The sequence below is a fragment of the Bombina bombina genome, chromosome 7 (assembly GCF_027579735.1).
Source record: "Bombina bombina isolate aBomBom1 chromosome 7, aBomBom1.pri, whole genome shotgun sequence".
Taxonomy (NCBI): Eukaryota; Metazoa; Chordata; class Amphibia; order Anura; family Bombinatoridae; genus Bombina; species Bombina bombina.
The window spans coordinates 257,340,510-257,363,385 of NC_069505.1; the positions used below are offsets into that span (position 1 = coordinate 257,340,510).

Sequence of the window (22,876 nt, forward strand, 5' to 3'; positions counted from 1 at the left end):
GTTTGGATGTTTATTAAAGGGACATTAAACACTAAATAAATGCTAGATAGAATGATGCATTCAAATAAATGGTTAGTCTGAGAATAACATGTAGATGTATTTTCTAAAGTCTCATTCACTGTTTAAATATTGACAAAATAAGTGCAGATTTATCATGGCCCGAATGGGGCCAAATACCCATTTCCGCATGAGCCTTCAGACTCGCCTTAACTCATCCGCCGCCTCTGAGGCTGCAGACATCAATCCACCCAATCGCATACGATTCGGTTGATTGACACCCCCTGCTAGCGTACGATTGGCCGCAAATCTGTAGGGGGTGGTGTCACGGATACCGAGCTGCAACGGTTAAACCCTTACCCCCCAACAACCTTACCCCTGTTGTTTCTCAGTGGTTTTGGGCTCCTCAGAGCAAACACAATCTCTGGAAACTTTTGTTTGCTTGTTTTGTGTTCTAAACTTGTTAAGAGAAGAGCTGATGTATGACCGGGAAAACCCTCCTAGGCTAGTCGGGCTCCTGGAACTCCGGGTCGGCCGCCTCACAATGGACACCCGCCTAACCCCTCTCAGACTGGCCGGGCTCCTGGAACTCCCGGTCGGCCACAGAACAGCGAGACACCCGCTAACTTTACCCCTGGTCGCTCCAGCAACCATGTGCCCCCAGAGCTCCATTCTTTTGGGGATTAGTAACCCCTAGGGAGGAAAAAAGGTGGAGGAATTACCGGAGGGGAGCTCCTTTGGGAACCTGGGGTTTTTGACCCCGAAACCACCACCCCTGTGTCCTGGGACTCTGTGGGACTGTGGCTGCTATGGAGGAGCCGGTCTATCTGGAGGGGCGGGAATCTTATCAAGATGAGCTTTGTGTATAAAATGTGTGTGTTTTCAATAAAATCAGTTCCTGTTTCACCTGAATGCTAGGTATGTCTAGTTATTTGGGTGGGCTCCTGCTAAAATCACTTTTCTGGGCTACATAGCAGCCTGTTCCAGGCAGAGGAAGGACCCTCTGGCAGAGCTACCTATTCTGGGTAGCCGGAGTCTGCCACAGGGTGGGACCCTGAGTACTGGTGCTGATGGGCATCAGGGGTGGCTACAGGCTGTGGTCACTTGCCAGCTACATAGCTGCAATCAGCAGGGAGGAGGCAGGACCCATTTGGCAGAGCTACCCAGTCGGGGTAGCCGGGGTATCTGTCACATTGGTGGCAACGATGGGATCTGCTTCTTCCACATGATTCCTGCTGACAGAGGAGAAGGGCCACAGTAGCCGGTAACTATGGAATTCGAATTTCTACGGAGAGTACAGGAGGCGCTGGCCCAGCTGGATAGTCCTATTTACCAACAGGACGTGCTGGAACAGAGGTACATGATCTGCCGGGACCTCTGGTGGGAGGCTCTTCAACAGGAGCGGGACAATGGAAAGGTCCTCCCCACGAATGACACAAGGTTCCGGCTTCGGCAGACCGTGGGAGTGCCTTTCCTGGGAAAACAGCCAAAGAAGGAATGGCTATATGTTCTACATAGACTGGCCCAGCAAGAGATGTGGGTGGAGGACGGCTATGCAAGTGCAGTCATGGCTGGAGGATGGCTCCCCCAGTGAGGGCTTTGTTTTTGCGGCCCTGGATTGCTATTTACAAAAAGGACAGAGGACTCACAGTTTGGGAGAGAGAAGGACCAGGGTCTGGAGGATATCTCTGTGCTCCAAGAGGAACTGCTGGATCTCTTGGAGGAATCCTAACGACTAGACGATCAGGATTTTATTATTGAACAGGAAGAGGCACTGGTCAAGGAATACAAGAGACTGCTAGATCTCGTTAAGCAGTATGCCAAGGGTATACAGATCTGGGATGCAGCCCTCTGGGATTCATGGAGCTCGACCGTGGAGGAGTGGCAACAAAGAATAAGGGAACTAGGGCTGCTGGATCCCGATCAGCAGTCTGGCTCCGAGCTTATGGTTTGGACCAGGGGGCCACCCTAGCAGAAGCATTGGCAACAGGGCAGAGAGCCACCAGCCTCTGCCCAGCCCCTGCAGAAGCTCTGGTAAACCAGGGAGAGGAGGTAGTCATTCTCTCTCCCCTTACACAGAACCCCTTGCAGGGAGAGATGGGTATTGATATCTCTCACCAGCGGCAGAACCTCTTGCTGGGAGAGGAGATGGTTGGGCTCTCTCCCCAGCGGCAGAGCCAGGAGCAGGGAGAGGAGAAAGTCGGTCTCTCTCCCCAGAGGCAGAGCCATCATCTGGGAGTGAAAGTAGTCATGGTCCCTCCCCTTACACAGAACCCCTTGCAGGGAGAGATGGATGTCGATAACTCTCCCCAGCAGCAGAACCCCTTACCGGGAGAGGAGACAGTTGGGCTCTCTCCCCAGCGGCAGAGCCAGGAGCAGGGAGAAGAGACAGTCAGTCTCTCTTCCGAGAGGCAGATCTATCCCCTGGGAGTGGAGGTAGTCGTCCTCCCTCCCCTTACACAGAACCCCTTCCTGGGAGAGGAGACATTTAGTCTCTCTCCCCAGCGGCAGAGCCATCCCCTGGGAGCGGAAGTAGTCGCCTTCCCTCCCCGTAAGCAGAACCTCTTCCTGGGAGAGGAGACAGTCGGTCTCTCTCCCTGTAAGCAGAACCTCTTCCTGGGAGAGGAGACAGTCAGTCTTGCTCCCCAGCAGCAGAGCCAGGAGCAGGGAAAGGAGACAGTCGGTTTCTCTCCCCAGCAGCAGAGCCAACCCCTGGGAGCAGAGGTAGTTGTCCACCCTCCCCGTAAGCAGAAGCCCATGGGCGCAGGGGATAAATGCCAGCAGAAAACCCCCAGGGTGCCTCAAGGGCAGGGGAGATGGGATAACCTTCTCCATCATCCGAGAAGTGGAGGGCCACCGTTGGACAGCCCCAGGCCAACCTGTTAAGGATCTAGCCAGGTCTGCTAAACTGGAAGGGGGGAATTGTCATGGATACCGTGCTGCAAGAGTTAAACCCCTGCCCCCCTTCAACCTCACCCCTGTTGTTTCTCAGTGGTTTTGGGCTCCTCAGAGCAACCACAATCTCTGGAAGCTTTTGTTTGCTTGTTTTGTGTTCTAGACTTGTTTAGAGAAGAGCTGATGTATGACCGGGAAAATCTTCCTAGGCTGGCCGGGCTACTAGAACTCCCGGTCGGCCGCCTCACAACTGACACCCGCCTAACCCCTCTCAGGCTGGCCGGGCTCCTGGCACTCCCGGTTGGCCACAGAACTGCAGGACACCCACTAACGTTACCCCTGGTTGCTCCAGCAACCATGTGCCACAGAGCTCCATTGTTTTGGGGAGGACAAGAGGTGGGGGAATTACTGGAGGGGAGCTCCTCTGGGAACCTGGGGTTTTTGACACCCCTACCCCCATAACTTCAACGGGCTGTATCTCTGGTCCCCAGTGACAAATCACACTGATTTTTGGACTGTGGCATCTGGGGACTGAGTGCCGTCACTCCCCCGGGATCACCCTGAAACCGCCATCCCTGTGTCCTGGGATTCTGTGGAACTGTGGAACTGTGGCTCCTATGGAGGTGCCGGTCTGTCTGGAGGGGCGGGAATGGTGGGAAAATTGAGTACTGGTGCTGATGGGCATCAGGGGTGGCTACAGGCTGTGGTCACTTGCCAGCTACATAGCAGGACCCGTTTGGGGGAGCTACCCAGACGGGGTAGCCGGGGTATCCGTCACAGGCATTATTGCACAAGCAGTTCACCAGAACTGCTTGTGCAATGATACGCTGTCGGCATTTAGCGATGTCTGGCGGACGTGATCGCTTCAGTGGATCATGTCCGCCCTTAGTGTCTATAAAAAAAATTGGAGCTGCCATGTTGTAACTTAGGTTATTTTCTCTGCTGTTGCCAATTAGGGACAATTATAAATAGGTCACTAGAGTGTGCAGCCAATGGCTGTGAGGAATATTCACTTATATTTCTAACAGCAACTGAAAAGCTCACAATGTCAGAATGGAATTACAGGAAAGGGGAACAAAATAAATAATGAAAGTATATTGCAGAGGGTTTTTTTGTTTTGTTTTCTCAAAAAGGTTTTATTGAGAAATTTTTGCAACATCATACAAAGAATCAACAAACAAAATTGTATGTAGAATGTCGACTAACATACAGATAATAAGCAAGCATCTTTACATATAGAACGTCGACTATTATATAATCAGTTGTTAGTTACAGTTGAATACAAAATAACACTTAGATGTAATCTTTGTATAAATAGTTTAGATAGTAACAGACAGATTAACCATTCACTTGTGGTATGTCATATGATTTATATAATACACTGACATGCCCATAGAAAGTATACAATTTTTGGTTCTTATTAACGTGGAGTATAGTTAAAGCTTGTAGTCTTAGGCTGTGTAACCGCCTATTAATGATAAATGTGTTCTCAGATCTTCCTATGGGAATGATGGGTAGAAGGGGAGGAGATAGGAAAGATAAATAGGGAAACATTGGAAGGAGAGAAGGGATGGGGGAGGAGAAAAAAAAGGGGGGGAGGTTGGAGGTAGGATATTTCTCTCTTCTCCTTATGAGGACTAGGGTGGCCTTGAAAATTTTTAACGTTTATGCAACCAGGCATCCCATATCAGCCAGTAGGTGTCCATCTGATCAATCGAATTAAAAAAGAATCTCTCCATGCTGGCCATGTAGTCAATCAATGCATGTATTTCAGTGAGGCTTGGGGGTTCAGGGGTTTTCCATGCCCGCGCTATGCATAACTTAACTGCCATAAATATGTATATCAGTAATCTCCTCGACACTTGTGGCGTATCGTTCCCTATGATATGTAGCAAAGCATTAGCAGGTAGATCTCAGAGAGAAGGTTAAATGAGTTACAGAGTCCCTCAATTTCTCTCCATAGTGGGGCCATTTTTGTGCACTCCCACCAAATGTGTAAGTCTGAGCCTATTGCTCCGCATCCCCGCCAGCACAGAGGTGAGGTCGCTGGATACATTTTAGCTAGTCTTGCAGGAGTTCTGTGCCACTTCAATAGCACCTTTATGTATACTTCTAGCATAGTGACACAGTGTATGGTTCTTTTGGTTAACAAAATAGCATCTTTCCAATCTTGATCGGAGAAATTAGTACCTATTTCCTATTCCACGCTTTAAATTGCCATGGCACCCCTTGGGTAAGGTCCGATAAAATTAGATTGTAATGAATTGTAAGAGGTTTAGGGTATTTAGATCCACTTTTCCATCTGATCTCTCACGGAGTAGGTTTCGTAAGGGGACCTGCAAGAAACCCCCATGTCTTCAGAAAACTAGAGACCCTGAGGGATTCAAATGGGAGCCAGGGCGGAGGTGGCTCAAATCTAGTGGGTATCAGGGATAAATTGAGTGTCAGATCTTGGTCAAAGAAATCCTCAATGGCCAAAAAACCCTTGAGTCTCCATTCTCCCGAGTGGATATTTTGCAGATCCCAAAACAAACCCGCAGTGTGGTGTACTGGCGATGGGTGGGGGGCAATTAATAGTCTACTTCTCAGGGATTGCCATATTAAGAGGTTGTGCTGGACTACAATATTATGGAGATGGGACCTAAGTCTCCCTGTATTAGGAACCCAGATTAGGTCTGAGAGATCCAAATCCTCCGGTATCGCGAATGCCTCTAAGAGGTACCAACCCGGTTTATCTGTTTTTAGACCCCATGCAGTAACATGTGATAACCTTGCTGCTTCATAGTAAGTGAGGATGTTGGAATGGTCTTTGCAGCGTATTGTAGGCGATTCTATGCGCCTTGTTTTGCCATATGTAATCAAAGAATAATTTGTGTATATGAAACAGAATAGAGTGCGGGACATTGAGCGGGATGCATCAAAACAGATATAGTACCTTCGGAATTAAGGACATTTTAACTGCAGCAACCCTCCCTAACCAGGAGAGTTCTTTAAAGTCCCATTTTGCCAAGAGTTGCCTAAGATCAGAGATTAATGAGTCATAGTTGTCCCGAATCAACTGATCTGGTTTAGCACTGAGGTAAATACCTAAGTGCTTAAGGTGCTGAGTTGACCAGGGAAACGGAAAGGTGGACTGAAGCCTCAGTAACGCGGATTGTTCAAAATGGATAGGATACCCTTCTGTCTTTTTATAATTGATTTTATAATAGCTTATAGCCCCAAACTGGTGAATCACGTCAAAAGCTGCTGGAATGTGTCAGGGTTTTATCCCTGTTTTGTTTGCCATGTGCTGCTGGCAGCCATTTTACTCACCTCTCTTGCTGACTGTGCATTGTGGGGGATGTTGCTCATTTCCTACACTTCCTTTTATGGCCAGACTGGTATGCACCATCCGTGTGAGACAGGATGCAGTCTCAGAATTGTGATGTAATCACTTATTATTTAAAGGGACTCTGTTCAGTATGCTTTGCCTTTGCATTGTCTCAGACCTGTTTGTGAGAGTTCCTGTGTATTACCTGGCTGCCTGACGTCCTTCCTGGTTCCTGATCCCTGGCTTGTTCCTGACTCTGCTGTTTTCCTTGTTCCTGATTCCGGCTCGTCTGACTATTCAGTTTGGCTCCTAACTCGGCTCGTCTGACTACCAGCTCTGGTTTTGACTCCTGGCTTGTTATTTGACTTGTGGACTTTTTATAATTTTTTGCCATTAATAAAGGTGTGATTATTTTTGCACTTCTCGTCTCAGTCTGATTCCTGGCACCCTGACATTACGCAAAGACCATGAATCCTGATGGTGCTAATAATCCACCTTTAAATGCCATCATTTCCAGGATGGATGTACAGGATCACTGCTTGGATTAATTTGCACTAGCCCTGCAAACCCTGCTGACTCGCACTGCACATTTGGACCAAAGTGTCCCGCAAGTTATGGCTGCTCCTGTTTCCGCTGCTGCACCTATGCCTACCAGGAGCAAGTCCGGTTCTGCACCTCTACCTCAGTGATATGGAGGCGATCCTATTCAGTGCAGAGGGTTTTTAAACCAGGTGGGCATTTACTTTGAGATGTTACCTCAGGCGTTTCCCTCTGACAGAGCTAAGGTGGGATTTCTCATCTCGTTACTCTCTGACACAGCTCTTGCCTGGGCTAATCCCTTGTGGGAGACTAATAAACCTGTGATTTCAAATTACCCTGAATTTGTGGCCTCCTTTCGAAGGGTATTTGATATTCTGGCTCGCTCCTCCTCTGCTGCTAAACGACTTATGTCCATTCAGCAAGGTACAAGTACTGAGTTCCGTACACTTGCCGCAGAGGTAGGTTGGAACAATGAAGCCCTTGTTGCCGCCTTCTTTCATGGGCTCTCTGATGCGATTAAAGATGAAGTTGCTGCGAGACATTTACCAGAGGATCTCGAGGCATTGGTGTCTTTTTTGATCCTAATTGACATCAGACTCAGACAGAGGCCCTCTTTCAAGGAGCGCTTGCAGAAGCCTCCTGTTCCGTAGTCTCCTACGTGTTCGTTCCCACCCATGCCTCCTTTTCCTCCCATGCCTCCTGGTCCCGAGTCACCAGGTACTGCTGAGCCGATGCAGTTGGGATTCACGCGTCTCTCCGTGGCGGAGAGGGCCTTTAGGAGGAGGGAGGGGCTCTGCCTCTATTGTGGGTTACAGGGCCACCTTTTGAAGTCTTGTCCTACACGGCCAGGAAACGCTCACACCTAAGGTGCTGTCGGGGGCAGACATTGGGTGGTTTATCCTCGTTCCCGGAACCGCTTAAGGAGAAAACTTTGGTCACGGTTGTCCTTTCCTGGGTGGTCTCCTCCATAGTCACTCAGGCTCTTGTTGACTCCGGTGCTGTGGGCTATTTCATTGACAGTGCTTTTGTATCAAAGCACTCCATTCCTGTTTTGCCTCGGTCCGTTCCGCTTGTTATTGAGACCATTGATGGCAGGGCCCTTCAGCCCGCACTCGTTGCTCACAAAACTGCTCTGTTGTCCATGGCTGTTGGGGTTCTCCATTTTGAAACCCTCCAGTTCAGGTGATAAACGCTCCGCATTTTCCGGTTGTTCTGGGTTATCCAAAAGCACAATCCCAGTCTCGACTGGTGCAGGTCCGAAATTTTGTTGTGGTCCCCACAATGTATTTCCACTTGTCTTCAGAAACCAGTTAAAGTCTTGTGCACTTCTTTGGTATCTCAATTGCCAGAGGAGTACCAAGAGTTCATAGACGTTTTTGACAAGCTGTGTGCCAGTACGTTGCCTCCTTACCGGTCTTACGATTGTGCCATAGATCTGCAACCCGGTGCCATTCCTCCTCGGGGCCGGGTGTACCATCTGTCTGTTGCAGAGAATTGTGCTATGGAGGAGTATGTTGCCGATGCTCTGTCGCGAAGGATCATCCGCAAATCCTGCTCTCCTGCAGGGGCTGGCTTCTTCTTTGTGAAGAAAAAGGGTGACTAGTTAAGAACATGCATCGATTATAGGGGTCTTAATCATCTTACCATTAAGAATGCTTACCCTATTCCACTCATTACGGAACTCTTTGACCACCTCAAGGGAGCTACGGTCTTTACTAAACTTGATTTGACAGGAGCGTACAATCTCGTTAGGATCAAGGAGGGCCACGAATGGAAAACAGCATTTAACACCAGGAGCGGGCATTATGAGTATCTTGTAATGTCCTTTGGCCTATGTAATGCTCCTGCTGTTTTCCAGGAATTTATTAATGATGTCCTACGAGATATGTTGCAACAGTGTGTTGTGGTGCACTTAGACGACATCCTCATACACTCACCCACACTTGAGGCTCATCGTTCTGATGTTACACGGGTTCTTCAGAGATTACGTGAGAACGGCCTGTTTTGTAAATTCGAGAAATGTGAGTTCCATCAGATTCCATCAGATTCAAGTAACCTTCCTAGGTTATGTTATCTCCGTTGCAGGGTTCTCCATGGATCCTGACAAATTATCTCAGTTCTGCAGTGGCCTCGCCCAGTTGGTCTTCGGTCTATTCAATGTTTTTTGGGGTTCACCAATTACTATAGAAAGTTTATTAAAAACTTTTCTTCCTTGGTCAAACCTATCACAGACATGACTGTAAAGAGAATGATCCACTCCATTGGTCACCTACTGCCATTAAGGCCTTTGATAGTCTTAAGACTGCCTTTGCTGCCGCTTCAGTTCTCATCCTAACCCTGTCCTGCCTTTCGTTCTTGAGGTCGATGCGTCTGAGACTGGAGTAGGTGCCCTCTTGTCTCAACGTCCTACGCCTGACGGTTCCTTGCATCCGTGTGGTTTCTTCTCTAAGAAATTGTCTCCAGCGAAGTGCAATTATGAAATTGCCGACAGGGAATTACTGGCCATAATTTTGGCACTCAAGGAATGGAGGCATCTTCTCGAGGGTACTAGCGTGCCAGTGCTCATTCTTACTGACCACAAGTCTATCTGAAGCAAAAACGTTTGTCGCCCCGACAGGCCAGATGGGCGCTATTTTTGTCTCTGTTTAATTATGTGGTCTCCTACCTGCCTGGTAGTAAGAATGTTAGGGCTGATGCCCACTCTCAACAATTTTCGCCTCTGTCCAAGGAGGAGTCTGTACCTACTCCTGTTATACCTCCTGACCATATTTTGGCTACCATACGTACTAATTTGACTTCTCCTTTGGGGGAGGAGATCCTGTCTGCACAAACCAATGCACCTCCTGAGAAACCTAGTGGTAAGTGTTTTGTTCCTGAGAATCTTCGAACTAAACTTTTGCACACTTACCACCATCCTAAAGCTGCAAGTCACCCAGGCAAGAACCAAATGATTTGGTCTGTTACCCAACAATTCTGGTGGCCAGGTCTTCGTTCTGATGTTGCTGCGTATGTTGCCTCCTGCTCAGTTTGTGCACAGAATAAGACTCCTCAACGTCTTCCTGTGGGTCTTCTTCAACATATTGGTAATGGTGAGCATCCTTGGACACATCTTTCCATGGACTTCATTGTCGAGCTCCCTGTTTCCAATGGCAATACTGTTATCCTTATGGTAGTTGACCATTTTTCTAAAATGTCACATTGCATTCCCTTGATGAAGCTGCCTACCGCTCTCCGCTCAGGAGCTTGCTTCAATTTTTGCCCGGGAGGTCTTCCGTTTACATGGTTTACCCAAGGAGATAGTGTCAGACCAGGGTAGCCAGTTTGTCTCCAGATTTTGGCATTCCTTTTGTGCTCAAATGGGGATCCAGCTTTCCTTCTCCTCGGCATATCACCCTCAATCCAATGGGGCTGCAGAACGGTCTAATCAAGCTCTGGAACAGTTCCTCCATTGCTATGTCTCAGAACACCACAATAATTGGTCTGAACTGTTACTTTGGGCAGAGTTTGCTCGTAATAGTGCTATTAATGCTTCCTCCAAGTTATCCCCGTTCATGACGAATTATGGCTTTCAACCATCCTTGTTGCCCGATTCATTCATGTCTCAGGGTATTCCGGCTTTGGAGGAGCATCTCCGGCAACTCCGTTCCACGTGGGTGCAGATTCAGGATTGCCTTCATCGTTCTATGCAGCGCCAAAAGTCCTAGGCTGATCGTAAGCGTCTGCCCGTACCTTCCTACCAGGCCCGCAACTTGAACCTTCGTGTGCCTTCCAATAAATTGGCTCCCCGTTATGTTGGTCCTTTTCAAATACTCCGATGGGTTAATCCTGTGGCCTACGCTCTTGACCTTCCTCCTGCTATGCGCATCTCCAATGTTTTTCATGTCTCCCTCTTGAAACCATTGGTTTGTAATCGGTTTACCACTGTGTTGCCTCATCCCCGTCCTATCTTTGTTGACAACCATGAGGAGTATGAGGTCAGCAGCATTATTGACTCTCGCATGTCCAGGGGCCGTGTACAGTATTTGGTTCACTGGAGGGGCTATGGTCCGGAGGAGCGTTCTTGGGTTCCCTCCTCTGATGTTCATGCTCCCGCCCTCCTCCATGCCTTCCATGCCCGTTTCCCCAATAAGCCTTTTGTCCTCCCGTGGGGGAGGGGTCGTTGAGGGGAGGGTACTGTCAGGGTTTTTCCCTGTTTTGTTTGCCATGTGCTGCTAACAGCCATTTTACTCACCTCTCTTGCTGACTATGGTGCATTGTGGGGGATGCTGCTCATTTCCTGCACTTCCTTTTATGGCCAGACTGGTGTGCATCATCTGTGTGAGACAGGATGCAGTTTCAGAATTGTGATGTAATCACATTATTTAAAGGGCCTCTGTTCAGTATGCTTTGCCTTTGCGTTGTCTCAGACCTGTTTGTGAGAGTTCCTGTGTATTACCTAGCTGTCTGACGTCCTTCCTGGTTCCTGATCCCTGGCTTGTTCCTGACTCTGCTGTTTTCCTTGTTCCTGATTCCGGCTTGTCTGACTATTCGCTTTGGCTCCTGACTCGGCTCGTCTGACTACCAGCTCTAGTTTTGACTCCTGGCTTGTTATTTGACTTGTGGACTTTTTATTATTTTTTGCTATTAATAAAGGTGTGATTATTTTTGCACTTCTCGTCTCAGTCTAATTCCTGGCACCCTGACAGAATGGAGGTCACTGGTTCCGTCAAGAGCAAGGTCACATCATCTGCAAAAAGAACTATTTTCTCTGAGGGACTTAAAAGAGGGACCCCAATAATCCGATCAGATTGTCTAATCTTTTGAGCGAAGGGCTCCATCGCTAGGGCGAAAATGAGCGGAGAAAGTGGGCAACCCTGTCTAGCCCCATTACGAATTGGGAATTCTGGAGAACAAAATCCCATTCCTTTATCTCTCGCATGCGGAACTGAATATAGGTTTTGAATTGCTATAATGAAGGTTTCGGGGAACTAGAATGATTGAAGAACCTCCCAGATGTACTCCCATCTGACCCTGTCGAAGGCTTTTTCAGCATCCAATGACAGGGCCACCATAGGGATATTAAGACGTTGTGCCTCCGTAAATACGGAAATCAATCTTCTGGTATTGTCTGGACCTTGTCTTCCCAACGTGAATCCGACTTGATCATAGTGTATAATTGTCGGTAGCCAATGAACAATCCTATTGTCTATAAGCTTTGAATACAATTTAGTATCCAGATTAATAAGGGATATGGGTCGGTAATTACTACAATCAGTCTGATCTTTTCCCGGTTTAGGTATGGGAATGATGGTGGCCTCTAAAAACTCTCTACGCATTTTCCCCGTTTCTCTTGCAGAGGTTTTTTTATTTATACAGTTTATCATTTAATGTTACAATCTCAAAGTGTTTAATGTCCCTTTAACATGCTCACATTGAAGCAAAAAAGATCCTATTATATAAAAGGCCAAGTGTGTTTGTCCGAAGCTGTCATGCGCAGTAGAGACAGCACGAGGACAAACACACCTGGCCTTTGAGTCCTACTCCCTAGCTGATCTGCTGCAGAAGTGGGCGTGGCCGGGCGTGGCTGGATGAAGGGGCGTGGTCGTGTGTGAATGGCCATGAAGGGGGCGTGGTCGGGGGTGAAGGGGACGTGGTCGGGCACGGTCGCAAGATAGAGATGTGGAGAGATAGAGAGAGAGGAGGGGAGAGAGAGGAGGCGAGAGAGAGTGGAGGGGAGAGAGAGAGAGAGAGAGAGAGAGAGAGAGAGAGAGGAGGGGAGAGAGAGAGGAGGCGAGAGAGAGTGGAGGGGAGAGAGAGAGAGAGAGAGAGAGAGGAGAGGAGGGGAGAGAGGAGGGGAGAGAGAGAGGAGGGGGGGGGGAGAGAGAGAACAGTGGGGGGAGAGAGAGAGGAGAGGGGGGAGAGAGAGAGGAGAGGGGGGAGAGAGAGGGGGAGAGAGAGAGAGGAGAGAGGGGAGAGAGAGAGGAGAGAGGGGAGAGAGAGAGGAGAGGGGAGAGAGAGGAGAGGGGAGAGAGAGAGAGCTCAAAAGAGAGTGGTAGAGAGAGCACAAAAGAGATGGGGGAGAGAGAGAGCGCAAAAGAGAGGGGGAGAGAGAGCGCAAAAGAGATGGGGGAGAGAGAGAGAGCAAAATAGAGGAGGGGAGAGAGCCAAAAGAGATGGGGGAGAGAGAGAGAGCAAAAGAGAGGAGGGGAGAGAGCGCAAAAGAGAGGGAGAGAGAGAGCGCAAAAGAGAGGGTGGAGAGAGAGAGAGCAAAAGAGGGGGGAGAGAGAGAGCACAAAAGAGAGGGGGGGGAGAGAGAGAGCAAAAGAGACGGGGGGAGAGAGTGCAAAAGAGAGGGGGGAGAGAGCGCAAAAGAGAGAGGGGAGAGAGAGAGCACAAAAGAGAAGGGGGAGAGAGAGAGCAAAAGAGAAGGGGGAGAGAGAGCACAAAAGAGAGAGGGGAGAGAGAGAGGGGGAGAGAGGGGAGAGAGGGGGGGAGAGAGGGGAGAGAGGGGGGGAGAGAGAGAGGCGGGGAGAGAGAGAGCGAGAGGAGGGAAGAGAGAGAGGAGAGGAGGCGAGAGAGAGAGGAGAGGGGGAAGAGAGAGAGAGGAGGGGAGGAAGAGAGAGGGGGGGAGAGAGAGCAAAAGAGGGGGGAGAGAGAGAGAGCACCAAAGCAAGGGGGGAGAGAGCACAAAAGAGAGGGGGGAGAAAGGGGAGTGAGGGTGGGAGAGAGAGAGGGGGGGAGAGAGAGAGCGAGAGGAGGGGAGAGAGAGAGGAGGCGAGAGAGAGAGGAGAGGGGGGGAGAGAGAGAGAGGCGGGGAGGAAGAGAGAGGGGGGAGAGAGCAAAAGAGGGGGGGGAGAGAGAGAGAGCACCAAATCGAGGGGGGAGAGAGCGCAAAAGAGAGGGGGAGAGAGTGCAAAAGAGAGGGGGAGAGAACGCAAAAGAGAGGGGGGAGAGAGAGAGAGAGAGAGAGAGAGAGAGCAAAATAAGGGGAGAGAGAGCACAAAAGAGAGGGGGAGAGAGAGAGGGGAAAGAGAGAGAGAAGGGGAGAGAGAGAGGAGAGGGGGGTAGAGAGAGAGGGGGTAGAGAGAGAGGGGGAAGAGAGAGCTCAAAAGCGAGGGGGAGAGAGAGCTCAAAAGAGATGGGAGAGAGAGAGGGGGGAGAGAGAGCTCAAAAGAGAGAGGGAGAGAGAGCGCAAAAGAGGTGGGGGAGAGAGAGCTCAAAAGAGAGGGGGAGAGAGAGTGCAAAAGAGATGGGGGAGAGAGCTCAAAAGAAAGGGGGAGAGAGAGCGCAAAAGAGATGGGGGAGAGAGAGAGAGCAAAAGAGTGGGGGAGAGAGAGCGCAAAAGAGAGGGGGAGAGAGAGAGCGCAAAAGAGAGGGGGAGAGAGAGCACGCACAAGAGAGGGGGAGAGAGAGAGAGAAAAAGAGAGGGGGGAGAGAGAGAGCAAAAGAGAGGGGGGAGAGAGAGAGCAAAAGAGAGGGGGGAGAGAGAGAGCGCAGAAGAGAGGGGGGGAGAGAGAGCGCAAAAGAGAGGGGGAGAGAGAGCGCAAAAGAGAGGGGGGAGAGAGAGCGCAAAAGAGAGGGGGAGAGAGAGCGCAAAAGAGAGGGGGGAGAGAGAGCGCAAAAGAGGGGGGAGAGAGAGAGAGCGCAAAAGAGGGGGGAGAGAGCACAAAAGAGAGGGGGAGAGAGCACAAAAGAGATGAGGGAGAGAGAGAGCGCAAAAGAGATGGGGGAGAGAGAGAATGCAAAAGAGATGGGGAGAGAGAGAGCACAAAAGAGAGGGGGAGGGAGAGAGCAAAAAAGAGAGGGGGAGAGAGAGAGTGCAAAAGAGAGGGGGGAGAGAGAGAGCGCAAAAGAGAGGGGAGAGAGAGAGCGCAAAAGAGAGGGGGAGAGAGAGAGCTCAAAAGAGAGGGGGAGAGAGAGAGCTCAAAAGAGAGGGGGAGAGAGAGAGCAAAATAGAGGGGGGAGAGAGAGAGAGAGCAAAAGAGAGGGGGAGGGAGAGAGCGCAAGGGGTGGGCTGTACTGCAAAAAATGGCCCGTGTGAACAGGCTTTAGGACTAGTATATAATTATTTACTTTAGATACATAAGCGCTAGAAGCATAGGGCAACTTGCTACGTCTGGACAGTATCTGATAATTGTGTTTTACCACATAGCTGTGCTGCTGAGACTGGACAGTGCCGCTGCAGAAACAATATGGTGAGCAGGCAGTGCAACCGCGTGAAATCAGGATACTATCGAATCAACTTGGATCACTACGTCTACGAGGCAGAATCAGCTTTACTTCGGCAGGTAAGGAGCAAACCAGCAGTGCCTGTAATATAAAGGAGAATATGCTGATCACTAGGGAGCAAACCAGCAGTGCCTGTAATATAAAGGTGAATATGCTGATCACTAGGGAGCAAACCAGCACTGCCTGTAATATAAAGGTGAATATGCTGATCACTAGGAAGCAAACCAGCACTGCCTGTAATATAAAGGTTAATATGCTGATCACTAGGGAACAAACCAGCACTGCCTGTAATATAAAGGTTAATATGCTGATCACTAGGGAGCAAACCAGCAGTGCCTGTAATATAAAGGTAAATATGCTGATCACTAGGGAGCAAACCAGCACTGCCTGTAATATAAAGGTGAATATGCTGATCACTAGGAAGCAAACCAGCACTGCCTGTAATATAAAGGTGAATATGCTGATCATCAATAGGGAGCAAACCAGCACTGCCTGTAATATAAAGGTGAATATGCTGATCACTAGGGAACAAACCAGCAGTGCCTGTAATATAAAGGTTAATATGCTGATCACTAGGGAGCAAACCAGCAGTGCCTGTAATATAAAGGTAAATATGCTGATCACTAGGGAGCAAACCAGCACTGCCTGTAATAAAAAGGTGAATATGCTGATCACTAGGGAGCAAACCAGCAGTGCCTGTAATATAAAGGTGAATATGCTGATCACTAGGGAGCAAACCAGCACTGCCTGTAATATAAAGGTGAATATGCTGATCACTAGGGAGCAAACCAGCACTGCCTGTAATATAAAGGTGATCATGCTGATCACTAGGGAGCAAACCAGCAGTGCCTGTAAAATAAAGGTGACTATGCTGATCACTAGGGAGCAAACCAGCTGTGCCTGTAATATAAAGGTGAATATGCTGATCACTAGGGAGCAAACCAGCACTGCCTGTAATATAAAGGTGACTATGCTGATCACTAGGGAGCAAACCAGCACTGCCTGTAATATAAAGGTGAATATGCTGATCATCAATAGGGAGCAAACCAGCACTGCCTGTAATATAAAGGTGAATATGCTGATCACTAGGGAACAAACCAGCAGTGCCTGTAATATAAAGGTTAATATGCTGATCACTAGGGAGCAAACCAGCAGTGCCTGTAATATAAAGGTAAATATGCTGATCACTAGGGAGCAAACCAGCACTGCCTGTAATAAAAAGGTGAATATGCTGATCACTAGGGAGCAAACCAGCAGTGCCTGTAATATAAAGGTGAATATGCTGATCACTAGGGAGCAAACCAGCACTGCCTGTAATATAAAGGTGAATATGCTGATCACTAGGGAGCAAACCAGCACTGCCTGTAATATAAAGGTGATCATGCTGATCACTAGGGAGCAAACCAGCAGTGCCTGTAAAATAAAGGTGACTATGCTGATCACTAGGGAGCAAACCAGCTGTGCCTGTAATATAAAGGTGAATATGCTGATCACTAGGGAGCAAACCAGCACTGCCTGTAATATAAAGGTGACTATGCTGATCACTAGGGAGCAAACCAGCTGTGCCTGTAATATAAAGGTGAATATGCTGATCACTAGGGAGCAAACCAGCACTGCCTGTAATATAAAGGTGACTATGCTGATCACTAGGGAGCAAACCAGCACTGCCTGTAATATAAAGGTGACTATGCTGATCACTAGGGAGCAAACCAGCAGTGCCTGTAATATAAAGGTGAGCATGCTGATCACTAGGGAGCAAACCAGCACTGTCTGTAATATAAAGGTGAATATGCTGATCACTAGGGAGCAAACCAGCCGTGCCTGTAATATAAAGGTGAATATGCTGATCACTAGGGAGCAAACCAGCAGTGCCTGTAATATAAAGGTGAATATGCTAATCACTAGGGAGCAAACTAGCACTTCCTGTAATATAAAGGTGAATATGCTGATCACTAAGGAGCAAAGCAGCAGTGCCGGTAATATAAAGGTGAGTATGCTGATCACTAGGGAGCAAACCAGCAGTGCCTGTAATATAAAGGTGAATATGCTGATCACTAGGGAGCAAACCAGCAGTGCCTATAATATAAAGGTGAATATGCTGATCACTAGGGAGCAAACCAGCAGTGCCTGTAATATAAAGATGAATATGCTGATCACTAGAGAACAAACCAGCAGTGCCTGTAATATAAAGGTGAATATGCTGATCACTAGGGAGCAAACCAGCAGTGCCTGTAATATAAAGGTGAATATGCTGATCACTAGGGAGCAAACCAGCACTGCCTGTAATATAAAGGTGAATATGCTGATCACTAGGGAGCAAACAAGCACTGCCTGTAATATAAAGGTGAATATGCTGATCACTAGGGAGCAAACCAGCAGTGCTTGCAATATAAAGGTGAATATGCTGATCACTAGGGAGCAAACCAGCACCGCCTGTTATATAAAGGTGAATATGCTGATCACTAGGGAGCAAACCAGCACCGCCTGTTATATAAAGGTGAATATGCTGATCACTAGGGAGCAAACCAGCAGTGACTGTAATATAAAGGTCACTATGCTGATCACTAGGGAGCAAACCAGCACTGCCTGTAATATAAAGGTGAATATGCTGATCACTAAGGAGCAAAGCAGCAGTGCCGGTAATATAAAGGTGACTATGCTGATCACTAGGGAGCAAACCAGCAGTGCCTGTAATATAAAGGTGAATATGCTGATCACTAGGGAGCAAACCAGCAGTGCCTATAATATAAAGGTGAATATGCTGATCACTAGGGAGCAAACCAGCAGTGCCTGTAATATAAAGATGAATATGCTGATCACTAGAGAACAAACCAGCAGTGCCTGTAATATAAAGGTGAATATGCTGATCACTAGGGAGCAAACCAGCAGTGCCTGTAATATAAAGGTGAATATGCTGATCACTAGGGAGCAAACCAGCACTGCCTGTAATATAAAGGTGAATATGCTGATCACTAGGGAGCAAACCAGCACTGCCTGTAATATAAAGGTGAATATGCTGATCACTAGGGAGCAAACCAGCAGTGCTTGCAATATAAAGGTGAATATGCTGATCACTAGGGAGCAAACCAGCAATTACTGTAATATAAAGGTCACTGTGCTGATCACTAGGGAGCAAACCAGCACGCACTGCCTGTAATATAAAGGTGAATATGCTGATCACTAAGGAGCAAAGCAGCAGTGCCGGTAATATAAAGGTGACTATGCTGATCACTAGGGAGCAAACCAGCAGTGCCTATAATATAAAGGTGAATATGCTGATCACTAGGGAGCAAACCAGCAGTGCCTGTAATATAAAGGTGAATATGCTGATCACTAGGGAGCAAACCAGCAGTGCCTGTAATATAAAGGTGAATATGCTGATCACTAGAGAGCAAACCAGCAGTGCCTGTAATATAAAGGTGAATATGCTGATCACTAGGGAGCAAACCAGCAGTGCCTGTAATATAAAGATGAATATGCTGATCACTAGAGAACAAACCAGCAGTGCCTGTAATATAAAGGTGAATATGCTGATCACTAGGGAGCAAACCAGCAGTGCCTGTAATATAAAGGTGAATATGCTGATCACTAGGGAGCAAACCAGCACTGCCTGTAATATAAAGGTGAATATGCTGATCACTAGGGAGCAAACAAGCACTGCCTGTAATATAAAGGTGAATATGCTGATCACTAGGGAGCAAACCAGCAGTGCTTGCAATATAAAGGTGAATATGCTGATCACTAGGGAGCAAACCAGCACCGCCTGTTATATAAAGGTGAATATGCTGATCACTAGGGAGCAAACCAGCACCGCCTGTTATATAAAGGTGAATATGCTGATCACTAGGGAGCAAACCAGCAGTGACTGTAATATAAAGGTCACTATGCTGATCACTAGGGAGCAAACCAGCACTGCCTGTAATATAAAGGTGAATATGCTGATCACTAAGGAGCAAAGCAGCAGTGCCGGTAATATAAAGGTGACTATGCTGATCACTAGGGAGCAAACCAGCAGTGCCTGTAATATAAAGGTGAATATGCTGATCACTAGGGAGCAAACCAGCAGTGCCTATAATATAAAGGTGAATATGCTGATCACTAGGGAGCAAACCAGCAGTGCCTGTAATATAAAGATGAATATGCTGATCACTAGAGAACAAACCAGCAGTGCCTGTAATATAAAGGTGAATATGCTGATCACTAGGGAGCAAACCAGCAGTGCCTGTAATATAAAGGTGAATATGCTGATCACTAGGGAGCAAACCAGCACTGCCTGTAATATAAAGGTGAATATGCTGATCACTAGGGAGCAAACCAGCACTGCCTGTAATATAAAGGTGAATATGCTGATCACTAGGGAGCAAACCAGCAGTGCTTGCAATATAAAGGTGAATATGCTGATCACTAGGGAGCAAACCAGCAATTACTGTAATATAAAGGTCACTGTGCTGATCACTAGGGAGCAAACCAGCACGCACTGCCTGTAATATAAAGGTGAATATGCTGATCACTAAGGAGCAAAGCAGCAGTGCCGGTAATATAAAGGTGACTATGCTGATCACTAGGGAGCAAACCAGCAGTGCCTATAATATAAAGGTGAATATGCTGATCACTAGGGAGCAAACCAGCAGTGCCTGTAATATAAAGGTGAATATGCTGATCACTAGGGAGCAAACCAGCAGTGCCTGTAATATAAAGGTGAATATGCTGATCACTAGAGAGCAAACCAGCAGTGCCTGTAATATAAAGGTGAATATGCTGATCACTAGGGAGCACACCAGCAGTGCCTGTAATATAAAGGTGAATATGCTGATCACTAGGGAGCAAACCAGCACTGCCTGTAATATAAAGGTGAATATGCTGATCACTAGGGAGCAAACCAGCACTGCCTGTAATATAAAGGTGAATATGCTGATCACTAGGAAGCAAACCAGCACTGCCTGTAATATAAAGGTCACTATGCTGATCACTAGGGAGCAAACCAGCAGTGCCTGTAATATAAAGGTGAATATGCTGATCACTAGGGAGCACACCAGCAGTGCCTGTAATATAAAGGTGAATATGCTGATCACTAGGGAGCAAACCAGCACTGCCTGTAATATAAAGGTGAATATGCTAATCACTAGGGAGCAAACCAGCACTGCCTGTAATATAAAGGTGAATATGCTGATCACTAGGAAGCAAACCAGCACTGCCTGTAATATAAAGGTCACTATGCTGATCACTAGGGAGCAAACCAGCAGTGCCTGTAATATAAAGGTGAATATGCTGATCACTAGGGAGCAAACCAGCAGTGCCTGTAATATAAAGGTGAATATGTTGATCACTAGGGAGCAAACCAGCAGTGCCTATAATATAAAGGTGAATATGCTGATCACTAGGGAGCAAACCAGCAGTGCCTGTAACATAAAGGTGACTATGCTGATCACTAGGGAGCAAACCAGCAGTGCCTATAATATAAAGGTGAATATGCTGATCACTAGGGAGCAAACCAGTAGTGCCTGTAATATAAAGGTGAATATGCTGATCACTAGAGAGCAAACCAGCACTGCCTGTAATATAAAGGTGAATATGCTGATCACTAGGGAGCAAACCAGCACTGCCTGTAATATAAAGGTGAATATGCTGATCACTAGGCAGCAAACCAGCACTGCCTGTAATATAAAGGTGAATATGCTGATCACTAGGGAGCAAACCAGCAGTTCCTGTAATATAAAGGTGAATATGCTGATCACTAGGGAGCAAACCAGCAGTGCCTGTAATATAAAGGGAATATGCTGATCACTAGAGAGCAAACCAGCAGTGCCTGTAATATAAAGGTGAATATGCTGATCACTAGGGAGCAAACCAGCACTGCCTGTAATATAGAGGTGAATATTCTGATCACTAGGGAGCAAACCAGCAGTGCCTGTAATATAAAGGTGAATATGCTGATCACTAGGGAGCAAACCAGCAGTGCCTGTAATATAAAGGTGAATATGCTGATCACTAGGGAGCAAACCAGCAGTGCTTGTAATATAAAGGTGAATATGCTGATCACTAGGGAGCACACCAGCAGTGCCTGTAATATAAAGGTGAATATGCTGATCACTAGGGAGCAAACCAGCACTGCCTGTAATATAAAGGTGAATATGCAGATCACTAGGGAGCAAACCAGCACTGCCTGTAATATAAAGGTGAATATGCTGATCACTAGGAAGCAAACCAGCACTGCCTGTAATATAAAGGTGAATATGCTGATCACTAGGGAGCAAACCAGCAGTGCCTGTAATATAAAGGTGAATATGTTGATCACTAGGGAGCAAACCAGCAGTGCCTGTAATATAAAGGTGAATATGCTGATCACTAGGGAGCAAACCAGCAGTGCCTGTAATATAAAGGTGACTATGCTGATCACTAGGGAGCAAACCAGCAGTGCCTATAATATAAAGGTGAATATGCTGATCACTAGGGAGCAAACCAGTAGTGCCTGTAATATAAAGGTGAATATGCTGATCACTAGAGAGCAAACCAGCACTGCCTGTAATATAAAGGTGACTATGCTGATCACTAGGGAGCAAACCAGCAGTGCCTATAATATAAAGGTGAATATGCTGATCACTAGGGAGCAAACCAGCAGTGCCTGTAATATAACGGTGAATATGCTGATCACTAGAGAGCAAACCAGCAGTGCCTGTAATATAAAGGTGAATATGCTGATCACTAGGGAGCACACCAGCAGTGCCTGTAATATAAAGGTGAATATGCTGATCACTAGGGAGCAAACCAGCACTGCCTGTAATATAAAGGTGAATATGCTGATCACTAGGGAGCAAGCCAGCACTGCCTGTAATATAAAGGTGAATATGCTGATCACTAGGAAGCAAACCAGCACTGCCTGTAATATAAAGGTCACTATGCTGATCACTAGGGAGCAAACCAGCAGTGCCTGTAATATAAAGGTGAATATGCTGATCACTAGGGAGCACACCAGCAGTGCCTGTAATATAAAGGTGAATATGCTGATCACTAGGGAGCAAACCAGCACTGCCTGTAATATAAAGGTGAATATGCTGATCACTAGGGAGCAAACCAGCACTGCCTGTAATATAAAGGTGAATATGCTGATCACTAGGAAGCAAACCAGCACTGCCTGTAATATAAAGGTCACTATGCTGATCACTAGGGAGCAAACCAGCAGTGCCTGTAATATAAAGGTGAATATGCTGATCACTAGGGAGCAAACCAGCAGTGCCTGTAATATAAAGGTGAATATGTTGATCACTAGGGAGCAAACCAGCAGTGCCTGTAATATAAAGGTGAATATGCTGATCACTAGGGAGCAAACCAGCAGTGCCTGTAATATAAAGGTGACTATGCTGATCACTAGGGAGCAAACCAGCAGTGCCTATAATATAAAGGTGAATATGCTGATCACTAGGGAGCAAACCAGTAGTGCCTGTAATATAAAGGTGAATATGCTGATCACTAGAGAGCAAACCAGCACTGCCTGTAATATAAAGGTGAATATGCTGATCACTAGGGAGCAAACCAGCACTGCCTGTAATATAAAGGTGAATATGCTGATCACTAGGCAGCAAACCAGCACTGCCTGTAATATAAAGGTGAATATGCTGATCACTAGGGAGCAAACCAGCAGTTCCTGTAATATAAAGGTGAATATGCTGATCACTAGGGAGCAAACCAGCAGTGCCTGTAATATAAAGGGAATATGCTGATCACTAGAGAGCAAACCAGCAGTGCCTGTAATATAAAGGTGAATATGCTGATCACTAGGGAGCAAACCAGCACTGCCTGTAATATAGAGGTGAATATTCTGATCACTAGGGAGCAAACCAGCAGTGCCTGTAATATAAAGGTGAATATGCTGATCACTAGGGAGCAAACCAGCAGTGCCTGTAATATAAAGGTGAATATGCTGATCAC

The 22,876-nt window shown here is 47.3% G+C and overlaps 1 protein-coding gene across 1 annotated transcript in view; it reads left to right on the top strand.

Moving 5' to 3' along the window:
- LAMB2 (laminin subunit beta 2) overlaps positions 1-22,876 on the top strand; it is a 177,081-nt gene that overhangs the window by 70,075 nt on the left and 84,130 nt on the right. The window contains 1 exon segment of the mRNA XM_053720712.1: positions 14,874-15,009. Coding sequence (XP_053576687.1) covers positions 14,874-15,009 — 136 coding nt within the window.